Source organism: Odocoileus virginianus, chromosome 14 (assembly GCF_023699985.2).
Source record: "Odocoileus virginianus isolate 20LAN1187 ecotype Illinois chromosome 14, Ovbor_1.2, whole genome shotgun sequence".
In the NCBI taxonomy this organism is placed as follows: Eukaryota; Metazoa; Chordata; class Mammalia; order Artiodactyla; family Cervidae; genus Odocoileus; species Odocoileus virginianus.
Window position 1 is genome coordinate 42,702,755 of NC_069687.1, and position 18,853 is coordinate 42,721,607.

At 43.3% G+C, this 18,853-nt stretch overlaps 1 protein-coding gene and 1 long non-coding RNA gene across 2 annotated transcripts in view; one reads left to right on the forward strand and one right to left on the reverse strand.

The window, feature by feature from the left end:
- Window positions 1–1,223: 1,223 nt before the first annotated feature.
- On the reverse strand, window positions 1,224–12,066 carry LOC139038259 (uncharacterized). The gene is made up of 2 exons (XR_011491212.1): window positions 11,721–12,066; window positions 1,224–2,147 (listed from the first exon to the last, which is right to left on the reverse strand). It is a non-coding gene; the product is annotated as an uncharacterized lncRNA (long non-coding RNA).
- A 329-nt stretch (window positions 12,067–12,395) lies between these two features.
- The window catches only part of ITGA2 (integrin subunit alpha 2), a 105,973-nt gene continuing 99,515 nt past the window's right edge, over window positions 12,396–18,853 (forward strand). Inside the window, exon 1 of the mRNA XM_020880338.2 lies at window positions 12,396–12,633. Within this exon, the coding sequence (XP_020735997.2) occupies window positions 12,576–12,633 (58 nt within the window). The 5' untranslated portion in view covers window positions 12,396–12,575. The remainder of the gene's footprint in view (window positions 12,634–18,853) is intronic.

The following is an 18,853-nucleotide window of genomic DNA, read 5'->3' on the forward strand; positions in this document are numbered from 1 at the left end:
GCCATGTGGCTGCCTTGACTAGAAACTGAAAGAACGGGTATTTCTCTCACATAGTTACTTGAACTGGCCAGGCTGAAATGCTGGGATCCTAAATGCTACATAAATGACATATATTTTATATACATATATATAATTATTTCCCCTATTAAGCAGTTTGGCAGAATGTAAGTTGGGATTTTGTATGTATCTCAAACCATAACATAATTTGGCCTCATAATATAGTGCACAGAGAATGAATTTTAGAGTCTGGGCGGGACTTGGGTCCACATCTCCACTCCTGCTGTTTACTCGCTGTGCATTCTTGGGCCATTTCTTGACCTTGACCCTCTTAAGAATAAATTTGCTAACATCATAACAATAAGCTTCTAGACAACATAACAATAGCTCATAAAGTTGTTATGAGAAGCCAAAAGAAAATAAGCTTAAATAATAACACATGTGGCATGCCATACATTCTTAGCACATGGTAGACAGTCAAATAGTTATCTCACTACCCTCTTTCAGTGGTATATATACATTTTAAATTTCTATAATAACTTAGGGCAACAAAAAGATTGTTTTTCCTTTAGATTCCAAGTAACTTATTTAAACTATTTTAAATGTAACTCCCACTGTAGTTGGCATTAACAAATGTGGGTTTTTTAGTTAAAAATAGGCACATTTTCTTTTTGCCACAGTTTATAGAACATATATCTATTGTTTTAAGTATGTAGAAATAGCAACAGTTATGTTTTGCTTCAAATTAAACTGCATGTCAGTGGATACAAAGCAATTTAGCAACTGTTTGATCTAATCTTTTCTAATCAGCATTAAAGCCTGTCACCTATTTTCTCCATCCACATGTTCATCTCTGTAGCCTACAGCCCAAAGATGATAAATACAGAAAGTTCTGATCCTTTGCTGCAATTACTGAGAGACAATAAGAGGAGCATATAAGGAAACCACACCTTGGGGGGTGGGGTGGAAATAGACTAAAAACAAAAACGAAAGGCAACTTACACGCAGTAGTACATCCATTGGGGGTATTGCAGGCTCAGTTCCAGACAACCACAATAAAGCAATATTGCAACAAAGCAAGTTACACAAACCTATTGGTTTCCCAGTGCATATACAAGGTATATTTAGACTGCACTATAGTTTATCAAGTGCACAATGCAATTATGTCTTAAAAACCTCCATGTTAAAAAAAAAAAAAAAACCTCCATGTTTAAATAAATTAAAAATTTATGTTTAAAAATTAAAAAATATTTTATTGCTAAATACTGCTGCCCATCATCTGAGCCTTCAGCAAAACTTAGTAGTAACGTCAAAATGACTGGTCACAGATCACAACAAATAATAATGAAATTTTGAAATGTGGGAGTTACCAAGATGTGACATGGAGGCATGAAGTGACCAAATGCTGTTAAAAATATAGCACTGTAGACTCACTTGGCACAGGGGTGCCACAAACCTTCGATTTGCAAAAAAGCAGTACCTGTGAAGCACACTAAAGAGAAACACAATGAAATGAGATCTGCTTGTAATATACCGAGGAGATGTGTGTAACTCTTGGGTTCTCAGCATGAGAGCAATTACAGAGGCATACAGTAAATGGATTGGAGTTTTATAATACGATGTCTCTGACTCAAGTCATGTTTAGACATGTGTAAATTTCCAGGCCTAAACCTCTCCTCTAATCTTCTGTGGGTCACTAGAATGTAGATCTCAGATATCAATTAGCAGCAAGACTGTCTTCCTGTCCTCCTCTTCCTTTCTGCCTCTTACTACCATGGTGGTCCAGACTGCATAGTATGGTGCTCAGGTCATAGTTGGCTTCCGCTCCTGGTTCAGTTGGACTTAGTGGTGCTAGGGGCTTTCACTTCATGCCTTCAGTGGTAAAGAATCTGCTTTCCAATTCAAGAGTCACAGGAGATGCAGGTTTGAGCTCCAGTTCTGAAAGATTCCCTGGAAGAGGAAATGGCAATCCATTCCAATATTCTTGCCAGGATAATCCATGGACAGAGGAGCCTGTTGGACTACAGTCCATGGAGTCGCAAAGAGTCAGACACGACTGAGCATGCAGGATTGCGTGGTGCTAGGATGGAGGAGGGTACATCCCCCCTGTACCCTCTTAGGGCTCACAGTCTGGGGCCCTGTGAATTCAACTGACAAAAGAGAAGACAACAAGAAAAAAACAAACAAGCAGAAGTTATAAATGTGTGCATGGAGCATATATATGGGAAACTGAGTGATGAGTAACTCAAAGATGTTGGTTCACAAACTGGTACCCATTTAGGAGGGCAAGAAGACACCAAAGAAAGAGGCAGGTCACTTCAGATTAGTATGTGGCAGATTTAAAAAGCAAGGGAACTTCCATTCAAGGCTTGTCTCCAGCCACTACAAGATGAGCCACTACAAGATCCACACTCACCTGCCAGAATCTGGAAAGTTTATACAGAGGCCTTAACAAGATGCAGTCACACATACAGTCCAGTTGGTCTCAATGAGGTCTCATTACTCGCTCAAGGTTTGTCCCCAGAGTGGCTCCTAGTGTATAAACAGTGGGTGGAAGACACATTCCAAGTGGATGGGGTGAGGACCCTCCAGTTGCCTGGGTCCAGCTCAAGGACTAACCTGCTGGACCTGCTGACTACATCTGCTGGATGACCTTCTTCAGCAGACAGGGTGGTTAGAACATATACAGCATCTTAACAAAGCACAATAATTTGTAGAGAGATGACAAGACAAAGGAACAAGTAGGTTAGGCGTTCATGGGCTGTAAGCTGTGGAAAGGTAAATATACGGGGAAGCAAATGACAGAAAAGGGCTAGTTACTAAGGTTTGTTATTAGATTTCTCTGGTGTCCTCTTTGAGTTGGTAAGTCTAGAGTTGTCTCTGGAGATTAAGAATTGTCCTGCACTTCCTGTTAAAGAGCGAGGAAGGCAACATCTTTCTTGAGTCTGTTTATTCTCAGTTACCTTGGGCTCAGAATAACATTTATGTCCAAGTGGCATATTCTGTGTGGCCCACTCTGAACTCCTTCTGTGGCTTCCAACTTGTAGTCAGTCCCTCTTTTTCATTCATAATCTGGTCATGTATTTGCTGAAATGAAGAAACAATCTACCACACCACTTGTGGAATAACACAGTCACAATATATCAATGACACTCTTTTACTCTATCCCTAGGGTGATATTCCCATTTACCATTCTGCTCTATAATCCTTTTACTATGTCTCCCCATCCCCCGCTCAGAGATTTAGAGCTGATACCTTCCTTTACTCAAATTAACATTTTCCCTTGAAAAACCTCTTGTTCTTTGGATTAATATTGCACACCTGACATCTCCTGGAGATAGTTCCCCCCTGGGATGTTTCACAGCTCAAATAGATGTGTGGGTCTGTAAGACTAGCCCTTCAGACTCTGGGTCCTCAATTTAGCTTGCCTCCTATGAATGCCTCCTCCTTGCCCTCCACTTCCACACACAAATACACACACATGTGGGAATGCAAACACACACACCCCTACATAACTGTGGGGGTACTCTTTAAAATATTTTAATATTATTTAAAAATTTTTTCAAAGTATAAATATGTAAAAGAAAAGAAAGAAGGAAAGTGAAGTCACTCAGTCGTGTCCAACTCTTTGGGACTCCATGGACTGTTATTTCCTTCTCCAGGGGATCTTCCTGACCCAGGGATCAAACCCAGGTATCCTGCATTGCAGGCAGACACTTTACGGTCTGAACCACAAACCATATAAGTTAAATATATACAGTTCATGTATGTCAATTTCACCTCATGCAATTATCAAAGAAAAAACAAATATAATCACTATTATAATTTTCTACTTAAAAATTACATATATAAATATATGGCAGGGGTTTGTGCTAGGGTTGGAGCTGAGAGTTAGTCATATGTGTCATGTGGAATTAAGTAGTTGGGAAGGAGAAGGCGGAGAATGGAAAAGAACAGAAGCCAAAATTCAAGGAAGTACAGTGGAAAAAACACTGAGCCAGACTCAGAACCAAAGCCAAGGGTCAGGAGGAAACAGTGTTTCTGGATATAATGTGGTAGTTTGTTTGAATGCCTTGAAACTCAGCGGCCCTGGATGCAAGTATGCACCCTGGGAGGGGGAGGGAAATATGGCCACAGGTGAACCTCCCTGTTGGAGTAAAAGCCAGCCTTTCAGGGAGTCCATCTAAGACAATGTCAGACTGAGAGAGGGTCACAGCCTCCTCATTTTAAAGCAGGTTCATAAGTTGTGTCTGTATGAAGTCTGAAGTTATCACAAGATCAGAAAGAGAAAGGGATCTATCTACACCCACTTGGTGGTTTGGGAGGGAGGGCACCACTTCAAGCTGTGGGGGCCAGCAGCAGTCATGACTGATCTTGGAGCAGAGGTGTGCAAATCTCAGCCCAGGGACTCAAGAAGTGCCCTACATGTACAAGAGAGACTGGTGAGAGGAGAACATCTGGGCATTTGCATGAGTAGGATCTCATTGGTACTCAGAGACTGGCATGCTAAGTTTCAGTTGACAGCCTCTGTGTACACGTTCTGGGCTGCAACTCTAAGAAGAAAAGGAATGGCCTTACTCTAGCATATCCTGTGAAAGTATGTAGTTCTAAGGGCTTGAAAAATGTTCAGTTCAGTTCACGTCTGTTGCTCAGTCGTGCCCAACTCCTTGCAACCCCGTGGACTGCAGCATGCCAGGCCCCTCAACTTTAAAGCTGGAAACATCTGCATTGCTCTTAAGATTCAGAGGTTTCTGATGGTTTAAGCCACCTCCCATACCTTTATAAAGGGCTCTCCTGGTGGCTCAGCGGTAAAGAATCCACCAGCCAATGTGGGAAATGTGGATTCAATCCCTAGGTTGGGAAGATCCCCTGGTGAAGGAAATGGTAACCCAGTCCAGTATCCTTGCTGAGAAATCCCATAGACAGAGGAGTCTGGTGGGCTACACAGTCCATGGGGTTGCAAAGAGTCACAACTTAGTGACTAAACAAAATAAACAAACAAAAAGGTTCATATTGAATCTAAAGAAAATGTACCCAAATGTTCTTTCATTCTGCTGAATGGCATCAACCAGAGTGCACTTCCATATCCTCTGCTCATATGCTTCACACAGTTTCAGCTAGAGCAAGACTTTAAGGACAATATTTGGGAATGAGATCTCAAGCTCACTGAGGACAAGTAGTCAACATACTGGTTCTCACCAAGTACTGAGCCCATTAGTTTGCACATGGTAGGTGCTAAATAAGTATAAGTGAATGCATAAAAGTGAAGTTATTGCAAGATATTCCACTTAATTCAGGTGAAGGATAATGTCAGAAACTGTAAGAATGTATAAGAGAGACAAATTCTGGGAGAAAACTAGACAGGGCCTTAGAGGCAAATAGTGGCTTCCTTGATAGCTCAGTTGATAAAGAATCCACCTGCAAGGCAGGAGACCCCAGTTCACTTCTTAGGTTGGGAAGATCTGCTGGAGAAGGGATAGGCTACCCACTCCAGTATTCTTGGGCTTCCCTTGTGGCTCAGCTGGTAAAGAATCCATCTGCAATGCAGGAGACCTGGGTTTGATCCCAGGGTTGGGAAGATCCCCTGGAGAAGGGAAAGGCTGCTGCTGCTGCTAAGTCACTTTAGTCATGTCCAACTCTGTGCGACCCCTTAGACGGCAGCCCACCAGGCTCCTCTGTCCATGGGATTTTCCAGGCAAAAATACTGGAGTGGGTTCTCCAAGGGAAAGGCTACCCACTCCAGTATTCTGGCCTGGAGAATTCCATGGACTGCATAGTCCATGGGTTCACAAAGTCAAATATGACTGAGCGAGTTTCACTTAAGTCTTGTAAGGCAGGAATATAGCTGTTGCTTTCTCATATAGCATACTAGAGGATGTAGAGGCAGAAAAGATTTAGATTAAGTGATTAAGACTGAGATTCCTGGCAAAACTTAAGTTCAAAATCTTTTTGAGGCTCTCTCATCTTCACTGATTTCATTCTTTTGATGTGTAAACAAAGTTCACTGGGTTGCCAGTCAGATAAATCCTAATGGCAAACTTGGCTCTGTTTGACTTTTTGATGTTAAACATTTGAAATTTGTTTCCATCTAAAAGGACTGACTCCAATCCAAATGGTACAAACAAAATTACTTCAAATAAAGCAGGAGTTAGTGTCACTCATAGGATGCACTAAGTTAAATTGCCTAATGGTTGGGAAAGCAGAGGTCTTGGCTTCAGAAAGGAGTAACAACTACCTAAAGAATCAAAGACTGGCAGAGGACTTTAAGAAAAAAAGAACATCGTGAATGGTCTTATGAGAGTGTCAAGCTAAAGAAGACTCTGTATTGAGTAAAACTTAGGTCTAATAGGATGAAGACTAGAGATGAGTCATGGAAAGCTAATGATACTTGCTGGTCTAAGTTATTATTGTTGTTGTTTAGTAGCTTAGTCTTATCAGACTCTTTTGTGACCCCCATGGATTGTGTAGTCCAAGGGCTCCTCTGTCCATGGGCTTTCCCATGCAAGAATACTGGAGTGGGTTGCCATTTCCTTTTCCAGGGGATCTTCTCAACCCAGGGATCAAACCTGCATTGGTAGGTGGATTGTTTACCACTGAGCCACCAGGGAAGCCCAGGTTAAGTTACAGGGCACTGGAAATGATGAATAATTAAAGAGGAAGTCAGTCTACAGAGAGAAGAATGCAGGTACACACAGGAAGACAAAACCAATGAATTCCCATATAATTCTCATATGATTCCCAAAAAGCTGTTAAGTGAAGTGTCTTCTTATCTTCCCAGTCACCACTTTAGTCTCTAAAACCAGGCTGTATTTCTCATCTTTGTGTTCTCTGAAATGTCTTCATATTAGTTCAATTAATTATTCTTTGACTTAGACTACGTAAGATTGATTTTTTCCCCCCTCTGAGAAAAAGGCTGATTTCTAACTTAAACATCCAAGTTTTTCAGAGAGATCAGAACAGTTAAGAGAACCATGAAGCTGGCTGGACCCATCACATGACACATTTCCTTAAAAGAACCTAAAGTATATATGAATAATATTTCCCCTCATTGAGCTTTTCCATGTTTGAGGAGATAAACTTAACTTCTTCTTTTCTCTGGTTTACCTTAATGAAGATGTTAGTCATTAGCTGAGCAAATGTACAAGGCCTTTATTGTGCGTCAGCTCTATGACGGGCCCTGCTTTAAGGACTGTTGAGTAAAAGAAGTTAATGAGACAAGTCCTCAAGGATCTCTCATTGGAGAAACGTATACACCTTAAAGATAAGCTAGTGCTATGCATAAAAACCTCCTCAAACTATATAAAAAGAAAAAGATAAAACATTAGGAGAGCTGGACACTGGCAATTTCACAGGATGTACATTCTACCAACTGTTCCCTCAAGAGGAGCCGCTCCAAGCCTTGAGAGAGTATTGTGTTCCTAAGACCATGTGAACTGTACATGTGACTGAATGATACTAAAGGCCTCTGTATAAACTCTTCACCTTGCAGGAAGGCACAGGGACCCACTTATCTTGCTCAAGAAACGCTTCATGAGCAAGTTCTCGTTTATTAAAACTGCCATCTACCAATCTCTATGGGCTTCCCAGGTGGTGCAGTGGTAAAGAATCTGCCTGCCAATGCAGGAGAAGAAAGAGAATCAACGTTTGATCCCTGATTGGGAAGATCTCCCAGAGGAGGAAATGGCAACCCATTCCAGTATTCTTGCCTGGGAAATTCCATGGACAAAGAAGCCTGGTGGGCTACACAGTCCATGGGATCACAAAAGAGTTGGACACAAGTGTGCACGCATGCACATTCCAATCTGCAGTGTTTGCATCTTTCCATCTTACCATTTCTTCCATCTCTCTTTGCCCTTTGTGTACTGACTATCATGCATGCCCAGTTGAAGGGTTGGTGGTCCTATTCAGCCAACCAGCTCAGCGCAAACTAGAGGCAGCTGACTCCAAGTGAAGTCCTTCTAAATGTAGTGTAAGTATTCCTTAGAAAATCTTCCAGGACCCTCCAGGTCTCATTCAGATGAGCCCCTCTGTGACCCTAAGCCACTCTCTGCCTTTACCTATTGGATGTTTGAGTTTTTCCTGGTGGCTCAGACAGTAGAGTCTGCCTGCAGTGTGGGAGACCCAGGTAGGATCCCTGGGTCAGGAAGATCCTCTGGAGAATGAAATGGCAACCCACTCCAGTATTCTTGCCTGGAAAATCCCATGGACGGAGGAGCCTAGCAAGCTACAGTTCATGGATTTGCAAAGAGTCGGACACGAATGAGCGACTTCACTTCATTGGATGTTATCCTGTAGCTGGTGGTTTACTTGCCTGTCTCCCCCACCACATACTCTGTGAAGGACCAATTTCAAGTTTCATCTATGTTACAAACCAGCACTAGGGTAGGAAAGTTCACTGATAATGGTTTCAGGTTTCACATTGTGATGTTACCAAAGTAGGTTCACCTTTCCCAACCCCTGGCAAGTCCAAAGATAGACGCCAAGGTTTGCACCACAGCAAGGGTTTATTTGCAAGGGAGCCAAGCAAGGAGATGAAAGAACAAATCTCAAGCCCATCTCCCTGACGGCAAAAGGCTGGAGGTATTTACTGGATACGAATGAAGAAGCAGGGCATCTGAGGTGTAGGGAACATAGGGAAAAGTGATTGGAAAAAGGTGCGGCAATCACGGTTCTGTGCAGCTGTAACGAAGCTACAGACCTCTGCACCTTCAAAGGTCACCCAGGACACTTGGTTCAAGGATTGGTGGTCTTATCCAGTCACAGCCAACTCAGCTCAAACTAGACACAGCTGACCCAAAAGTTTCTAGAAAGCAACTCACTCAGGCAAACATGATTTAGGCTACATGGAGCTTGGAGGACATGCAAGTTTTAAAATGACTTTGATGAAGGAAGGCAGGGGAAATGGGATTTAACCCATGGTCTCATAATTAGTCTTTTCAAAACACCACTTGTTGAATTTTGGTGTAGTAGCAGAAGAATATCTGCAATTATGTTTTATTTTTCCATCCAGGTATCTGTGTGATGATGGGTTAATTCATATAACTTCACAAAAATGACCTCTCTATAACAGACTGAATGCAGAAGCAGATAAGAGAATTCAAGTGTATAAGTCAGATATTAAAAAGACTGGCATAAATGTAAAATAGTATCATTCATCTCATTAATTCTTTTATTTTGGGAAAGTTATTTTTCATAAAATGTATTATTTATGTTAACATGTAAAATTTTACTATTATTTTAAGCTGAATTAACACATGAATATTGAAAATTTATCTGTCTCAATATTTTCCAAGGTAAACACTGATAGAAACAATTCATATAAACAGAAGTTCTTTGGGATCCTATTTTTTTCTAGCTCTATTGAGGGATAATTAATTAAAATATTTATATATTTAAAATAGACAAATTAAGTTTTGATATGCATATACATTATGAGATAACTGCAACCAAACTGATTAACATATTCGTCATATTCATCACCTTATATATTTATTTTTTCTGTGTGTGGGGTAAGAACACCTAAGATCTATTCTCTTAGCAAATTTCAAGTATACGAGACAGTATTATTAGCTATAGGCACCATGATGTACATTAGGTCTCCAGAACTTAATCATGTTATAACTGAAAGTTTGTACCATTTGATCAACATCACACCCTATTCCCCACACCCTAGCTCCTGGTAACCACCATTCTACTCTCTGTACAATAAGTTAACATTTCTAGGTCTCACATGTAAGTGAGATCATACAGTATTTGCCTTTGTCTGGCTTATTTCACTTACTGTAAAGTCTTCTAGGTTCATCATCCATGTCACTGCAAATGGCAGAATTTCCTTCCTTTTTATGGCTGAATAATGTTCCATCATGTACCTAATCACATTTTTGTATTCATTTATCCAAGGCATCCTGAGACCAAAGAGTTTCAGAAAACCTGCCTTTGTCTTATTTACTACTCAGAATGTGGTGGCCGGCAAAATTACACCTAGACAGGATAGTTCCTAGGATGATTAAGGTTGGAGTTCTCCAACTGTTCTGTGTCAGGAAACCTTTACACTCTTAAAAAACTTAATGTGGGGCAGAAGGTGGTTCTCTGTTTCTCGAAATGTGAAATTGTTGCCTGCTCTGGAAAAATATAGCTCCTGATTTATCCTGTACTTCATGCCAGCATGTTAATTTGTCTAGTTCTGGGCACAAAAGCAAAAAAGGTGCATTTTCTCTCCAGCCACTCTGAGACAAAGCACAGACTCCTGTCTCACACGAAGAGAACTCACTGCCTCCCAAACAAGGGTCTGTTCCAAACACTTACTCACATTTCAGTGAGTCAGAAGGAAACAGACAGATATTCATCTGCCTGAAACCTGGCTGACTTCCTGCAATAAGTCTGGGACCAGCATCATGACTGGGGGTCAGGGTTAGTGAGCGGCCACCTACGTCTTCTCAGGTGCCACTGGAGTCTTAGTAAGCAGGTGAGTAGCATCCACAGGGCAGAAAAAAAAATGCCTTCGAGTGTTTGTAAGGATTAGTAAGTCGAGTTAGTAAGTGACAGATAAGAAAACAGGAAAGAACTAGGGGCTATATATTTTGGATTCAAATGTACTGAGTTTATAGTCATGATTATAAGCAGTAGCACCTGATAAACACCAATTTAATACTTTAACAATTCAAGACTCCAGCACTAGCTATGGTAAAGGGGAGCATTTGATTTTTACCAGTTAAGTCCTTCCCATCTTGAACCACTTTGCTTCCTCGTGGCAGTATCCCAAGCACAGCATCCTTTCCAAAGCTGTTCAGTTGACTCTCTGTGCCCCCATGTACTGCTACACGCCAGGCCTCCCCGTCTTTCATTATCTCCTAGAGATTGCTCAACCTCATGCCTGTTGAGTCAGTGATGCTATCCAACCATTTCATCCTCTGCCACCCTCTTCTCCTGCCCTCAGTCTTTCTCAGCATCAGGGTCTTTGCTAATGAGTCAGCTCTTCCCATCAAGTGGCCAAAGTACTGGAGTTTCAGCTTTAGCATCAGTCCTTCCAATGAATATACAGGGTTGATTTTCTTTAGGTTTGACTGGTTTGGTCTCCTTGGAGCTCTCAAAAGTTTTCTCTAGCACCACAATTTCAAAGCATCAACTCTTTGGTGCTCAGCCTTCTTTATGGTCCAGTTCTCACATCCCTACATGACTACCAGAAAAACCATAGCTTTGACCAAGACAGACCTTTGTCGGCAAAGTAATGTCTCTGCTTTTTAATACGCTGTCTCAGTTTGTCATAGCTTTCCTTCCAAGGGGCAAATGTCTTTTTTTGCGACCTCATGGACTGTAGCCATGAATACTGGAGTGGGTAGCCATTCCCTTCTCCAGGGGATCTTCCCCACCCAGAGATCGAACCTGGGTCTCCTGCATTGCCGGCGGATTCTTTACTAGGGAAGCCCCTTCTCATAGTTACCTGCTTCATATAGGTTTAGAATGGTGCTAATAACAATGATTGGACTAGTATCTCCTTACATTTAGTTTATTAAAACATTTGATTACACCATGAAAGTAGTCACTGGAAGGATCCTGGCTTCAGCAATGTGCCGGGAATTTGTGGGCGAACTTTCGGAGGAAACCCCAGATTTAAAGAAAAGTGACTATCCTATTTCTTCGGTTGGGAAGTAAAAAGCTCAGAAGTAGTTATGGAATGTTCTCTTTCCAGAGCTGGGCCTGAAATAATGGAAGAAAATACTCACAAGGTAATGCAAACAGGAAGCATCGCGAGTTCATACCAGGCCTCGCTCTCGTCTTTGTGTCTTGAAGTAAATCCCTTCAAGTTAACAATGAAATCAGCTGCTTATTATCTTGGAGAGGAAGGAATGAGAATTTTAACACACAACCCCCCCACCCCCCGCAGCAGCTCTGGCTTAAATATCACTTCGGGATAATCATAACTTGTGGGCAGATCTTCTTTCCTGTCGGGTTAGTTTCTAACCTGGTCATTCTGCGCTTATTTTTGTCCGTTTCCCCACCCACTTGGGAAAGGCAGAGAAGGCAGGCACCGCGCAGCCCCTGAGAACGGAGGCTGGGGGTCATGGCTCTCTCCAGCCCTCCCACCCCTGCCACCCCCGCCACCCCTGCCAGGAGCCGGAGGCCTGCACGAGGGCCAGGGTCTCTCGGGGACCCGGGGTCTCCCCCGGGTTTACGTCAGACTGTCGGGGGGCGGGGTATTGACTGCCTGACTTTCGCCGTCTGCTGGGCAGGCAGGAAAGGCCCCCAGGCGCGCAGCCCGCATCCCCGCGGCTTCCTGGGTCCCGGGGCTGGGATGGTGTGTGTGGGTGGAGGTGAGGCTTCCGGGGGTGTGGAGGGGCCCAGGTGCGGCTCGCTGGGCGGAGACGGTGGGCGGGCGGGGCGGGGCCGGCCGGGGCAGGTCTGCTGAGTGCCGAGGCGAAGGGGCGGGCCTTGGCGCTCCGGGAGCTGCCGGGCAACTTTTCCCGGCTCACGCCCGGCAGCGGGAGAGAAGCCCTCGGGACGGCTTCTGGAGAGTCTCGGTGTCCTTGGATCCCCGCGTAAACCCACAGCAGCTCCAGCGCCAGGGCGACGGGCTCAGGATGCGGCCAGGACGGACAGGCGGCACGCCGCTGCAGCTGGTGTTAGTGCTCAGTCAAGGTAAGCGACGTCTTCGCTCCGCATCGGTTGCAGGAGGAACCTGCGTGGGTCCCCGGGTGGGCGCATAAGCCGGGAGTTCTGCGCCCGCGAGGCGCAGGCGACCCGCGTCTCGGTTCTGATTCCACGTGGACCCAGGCTTCCAGCCATCCCAGCGGGACGGAAAGAGACTCCTCATTGCGGCTCCGGCTCGCCCCCGCCTGGTGTCCCCATAAGGCGTGTCTCACCCTGTCTGTAAAGCACCTTTCGAAGTTAACTGGAAGCGCGCTTCGCTCTCAGGCAGGCACGCAAGCGCGCCCAAGCGTGGGCGAGTGGGGATTAGCCGGGCGCCTGCAGTCCGGCTCAGACAGGTGCCCCGCCAGACCCGGACTCCGCCGTTCTGTGCATCCTAGGAACTCGGTCCTGGGCGGCAGCCTGCCCTCAGCGCGGTGCCTGGTGGCTTTGCAGGAGCCTGGGAGCCCAATACGCTTCTTTTTCAACCCGGAGTGTGTGAATAATGTCCTCATTTCTCCAGAACGCAGCACTGCTGTGTCTTCCCTTGGGGGACGTAGGAAAACCAAGCGCCTCTTAAGTGCTTTTGACAGAGGGGAATTCTTCTGCCCTGCTGCCTTCCTCTTATTGTTGTAACGTCGTCTATTCAACGAATGTAAACTTAGATCCGGAAAAAGTTCTTTCCACTTTCTCGATCTCTGGCGCTACAACAAAAGGATTACCCGCAGCTGTAGCTCCTAGGGCAAGGCGATGAGAGCCGGATCCGCCCCTCTCCTGACCCCTTTTTCACTAAGTGGGGAAACGAGTCTGGGGTGCCCAGCTGCGGCGCGACCACAGTCCATCAAGAGTGCGTTGTCTAAATCTTATCCAGAGCCTCGTGTGTGCTTATTTCAAGAACTTTAGTTTACTTTTGGGGTGGAGTGGGGGAGTCACACTTGTATTTTGTAATTTGAATAGCTAGCAAAAAAAAAAAATGGTCTCTTATTTTCAAATGCTTATACCAAGAGGATAAATCTTTGCTAAACTGCCCTCCTTTGAGGCATGTAGCCAGTTGCTGTCCTTGATCCTGAAAGAAATCTAATGCAGAAGATCCTGTAGCCTTTGCTCCAGGTTATAGAAATAGCAGAAATACAGAAAAATAGCAGAGAAACAGAAATAGTCCTCACCCCCAGCAGAGAATAGGCATCAGTTAGTTTTTTTGTCTAATCCTGGGTCTGCTACTTCACAGATATTCTCTCCTGGGACCCCAAAGATGTTCTGAGGCGTCATCAACCCTAATCTAGGGGTTTCAGATAAAGTTACTTTCACCTTGAGATTCAGTCGCTGGAGACCACCACCTTCCTAAGAGCTAATGGACCCTTCAGTCCAAGCTTTTCAGCTCTCTTAAATACCCTTTATTAACAGAAGCTATGGAAATATAACATCATTTTCTTATCTTCGAAGTGTTGAGGCTTGTTCTTAACAAAGCAGTGAGAAATAACTTTAGAGGAATGTGGTACTGCAAGGCATGAAGTCAGGTTCAGAGTTTTTTTCCCCCCAGAGCTGGTTAACAGGGAGAACTCAACACCTTGCTGCAAGCCAGCAGAGGTGATATAAAATGACAGCTGCCCTAACAGTTTGTGTAGTTCCTTCTTCCTCCTGCTCCAGGTGTTTCCATACTCAAGGAACAGGTTTTCTCTTAATTCAGGATGATCATAATAAAGCTTTCTCATTTGTGATCTGAACCCAAGTTCCCAGGAAAACAGCATCATTGTTTGATACCATGAATATCCAAGATTAAAGTGAATAATTGAAAGCTCTCAGTTTGTGACAGCTGCAGTTTTTTATGGCATGACCCTATCTGTATAAAATTTTTGAACACTCATCATTATTATACATACATATTTGTAGTTGTTTGTAGACTATATCCATGTATAATTGTTCAATATAAATACCAAAAATTAAAATGTAAAAGCTCATGTGTGTGTGTGTGTGTGTATTTATACATCTAGCATACACTCCAGCATATAAGTCAACCACTGTAGAAACTTAAAACCCTCAAATCTCACTTTAACACTGAGATTCAGATTGGCTCTCTGTAAACATTCTCACAGGTATTTAAGAAAAAGCGGTGCTCTTAGTTTGGTTTCATATTTATCACCTTTCATTGATCTTCCTGGATTTAAGTGCTTGCAATCATTGAAGTAACCAGCAGGTTGAGAATGGAAAAGAAAGACCATAAGAGGCCTGGATAATCCATAAACCAAGTAATAGGTCCATAGAGGAAAGGGAAATGTGATTTTTAAATGCATGACATCACTTACACTCTCTAGTGTGTTGTTTGGCAAAGGATAATCCTTGCCCCGGGATTCTAGGCCTCATCTTTTGCTATCTCTGGTACCTTGCCCAAGTCACCCCTGTCTAATGAATATTTTCAAATCCCTAATTTCCCCTCGGGCTGTAAATATTCTAATTTCCCTCTTAGTAAGCAAGTCCTCCGTTAGTATGTAATTTGGCCACTCTTTCCTCCCGAAACACCGTCCATCCCTGGCTTCTGTTCTCCCTGTTTGTCTCCTATTTTCCTGGCTGTTCTTCCTTGGTCTCCTTCACAGGCTCGGCTCTTTGGCCCAGTCCTTGTTGGTGTTCACAGAGTTCCATGCTGGATCCTCTTGCTCCTACCAGTTCTCTTTGGGCCTGCCCACCACTCAGGTCAGCATCTCTGGTCAAACTCCTCTACTGAGTTGTGGTTCAGTAAATATCTCCACCTAGGTGACCTCATGTCCCCAACCAAAGTGGATGCGTCTCCTCTGAAATGTTTTTCCTACATCATCTAGTAGTGTTTAATGGCAGCATTATTCTGCAAACATGAAAATCAGGGATCTCTTCCCTTGTTGGCAGCCTCACAGCCCATCTCCAAGTTCTGTCTGTTCTCCCCAACTCATATGTCTTCTGCTCCCACCCAGTTCAGGCCCTCACTTTTTTGTTTCTGGATCCCTACTGTTATTAAGCTGGTTTAACTGTGTTTGTCACCAGGATTATCTTTTTAAACATTTATCTGTATTCAGTCACCCCCTTACATCAAACATTGAGTGGCTGCCCAAATCATGTAGTGCAAAGTCCCAACTTTGTGGCATGTCATAAAAATCTTTCACCATCTGCCCGCAGCCTTCCTCTTCAGCTTCTTCTGTACCATACTCGCCCTGCACACACACATAAGCACACGCACTGCACATAGGCGCACTCACAGTACATACATCCCAGAGCCTCGCGTACACACCTATGCACACCATTCTGTATTCTGACTGCACTTGATCATACCATATTTGGTATTAGAATATTTTCCAGACTATGTTATTTTTTTCCTTCACTGCTTTGATGCTTTTTCCCTTTTTCTCTCATCCCTTTGCAACTCACCTTTGTCCTAAAAGAGACAACCCCAAGTAAAATGATAAAGTAGGGAAGTTTTTATAATAAAAAGGAAATTTTAAGTAATCTTTTATTTTCAGGACCTATCCTCAACGACTTCTCTTCACTCAGCCTCAGCCCCTCAACCACCTTAGGCCACCATCCAATATGGTAATTCCCTTCCTCTGTGAGTCTCCATGTCCATCTGCCCAATGTACACTAAGCTTTACTCTCCTAAATACTGCTTCTGGAGCCACTGTTTTGATTCACATTCATGGAATGGGGCTCAGCATTCAGTTTTTAAGGGACTTCCCTGGTGGTTCAGCATGTAAAGAATCCTGCTGCAATGCAGGAGACACAGGAGATGAGGGTCCAATCCCTGGGCCGAGAAGATCCCCTGAAGGAGGAAATGGTAACCTACTCCAGTAATCTTGCCTGAAAATCCCATGAACAGAGGAGCCTGCCAGGCTACAGTCCAAAAGGTTGCAGAGAGTCGTACATGACTATGCATGCACGCAGGCCACACCATTCAGTATTTAAAAACAATTACTCATGCATTTCTGATATACAGCCAGGTTTGGAAGTAATTGCTTAAATACTGCACCTTCTCTTTCCTAACAAGTTAAAATTCCAAGTTGCCTGTACCACCTTGTTCTGTAGTGACCACCAAGTCAGGTGTATTTCAACACTGAGAGGATGCATCAGGTCAAGTGAATTCCCTCTAAAGTAGGTGATGACTGCTTCTGTCTTAGTGTGCTGATAGCCCTGGACATGGAGAAGGCAATGGCACCTCACTCCAGTACTCTTGCCTGGAAAATCCCATGGACAGAGAAGCCTGGTAGGCTGCAGTCCATGGGATCAAACAGTCGAACACGACTGAAGCGACTTAGCAGCAGCAGCCCTGGACATATAAAAAAGGAAGAAGCCTATTAACATAAAGAGATGAGCATCTAATGGTAGAATTTTAGACATTCAGCAAAATAAAGACCATTCAGTCTGTGTATCAAAAATAAAAAAATTTCTAGTGTATTATCAGCACCATTTGCATTTCCATTGTGATTACCCTTTCCTGTTCTTCATTAAGCACAACAAGACCGACAGCATCCTCTTCTACAGCAAATTCTCTTCCTCTTAGATGACATTAGCCAGCAGCTACTTTCAAGGGGACAGTCAGAGAGTTGTTCGCAAATGTTGATTGCTAGAAGTAACAGGTTCTCTTTGATTCATTTTCCTTTCCAACTTCATAGTCTTCACTAGGAATATATTGGTTGAAATACTATGTCTGTCTGTCTCTTTCTGAAAACATATGTAAACCTACTCTACTTCCTTATAGTAACTCCCATTTGGACAAAATGTTCAAGATATGATAAAGAGATATTTCAACACTCTGTCTTTGCCTAAATTTGACATAGCATATCTGCTGTTTCAAAAATCACGTCTACTACTCAAACCAACTCAGCTAGACACACATATTTATTTGAATTTAAGTGATACATGGGGTCCTTACATGCCAAAAATGTTTGCTCTTATACATTATCAATAAAACAGCACTTATTCAAAAGAAAATATAAAAAATTTCAGCAAGAATAGGGAAAACATGTGGGACCAAAAGTATCATCATCATGTAAATGCTACCACCAAAGTCACAATCAGCCTTGCTTAGCTTCGGACATCATGGAAAGACTAAACATAGTGTAAGAGGGAAAGAACCATGAAAAGCAGTTACTCTAATCAGTAACTCCGAGATGTGGAGAGTGTTTATGCTTTTGTTATGGTAACTAATGATTTACCGGGAGGAGCACACAGAATAATGACTCTCTAAAAAGAAGAATCTCGATACCACAGATCCTGAGACAACAATAGGTCTTGTGTATGCAAGTGATCCCTATGATCCCCCTTCTGATGAGATGTAGGTGCTTTGCTGCTCTGGCTACGGTGAATTCCATAAAACTGTTTTTGATCGTATCTTTATATAACATTTGCTTTATGTAAGGCAGTGTGCTGGGTCCAATGTAGAACTGCAGGGAACATGAAACGTGGTCCAGAGACGTTGTGATTTACTTGGAACACATCTCACATGAGGGAAAGAAATTGTCTCAGTCCTTGGGAGGGGGCTGCCTAACCAATTTCATACCCTGCCATCCTCCTTTCTGACAGAAGCCCAATTACTGGGTTAATCTCTCCTCTGCACAACTAGGAGGAAATTGAAGGGTAATTGAACTGAACCAGTGATGGTGGCCCTGGATCTCTTGCTACTGTCTGATTTGGACATGGGCATATAATGGAATTTTAGCCAAAGAGATGTGGAGAAAGCTTTCTGTGTAATTTAAAACTTGTTATATTGTTTTTGTTGTGTTGCCTATGCCTATAACAAAGATATAATGTAAGTTTTTATAACATAATAGATGGCATGTGGTTTCATGTAATTAATTGCTGAATGAGTACAGATACATTAATTGCTGAATGAGTGGTACAGATCTGCTCAGGGACTTCTGGGAAAGAATTTTTTATTCCTAAGAGAGATACTAGTTAATAAGCTATTGTCAGGTCCAGATGGGAATCTTGGAATAGCATAGCCATCTTGCTTCCGTGGTGGCTCAGATGGTAAAGTGTCTGTCTACAATGCGGGAGACCCCGGTTCAATCCCTGGGTCAGGAAGATTCCCTGGAGAAGGAAATGGCAACCCACTCCAGTACTCTTGCCTGGAAAATCCCATGAACGGAGGAGCCTGGTGTCCATGGGGTCTCAAAGAGTCAGACACGACTGAGCAACTTCACTCACTCACTCTCTTGCAACCATGATGTCAGCTAGCCTGGGGATAAAGCCAACACACTGGTCTAGTGGAAAG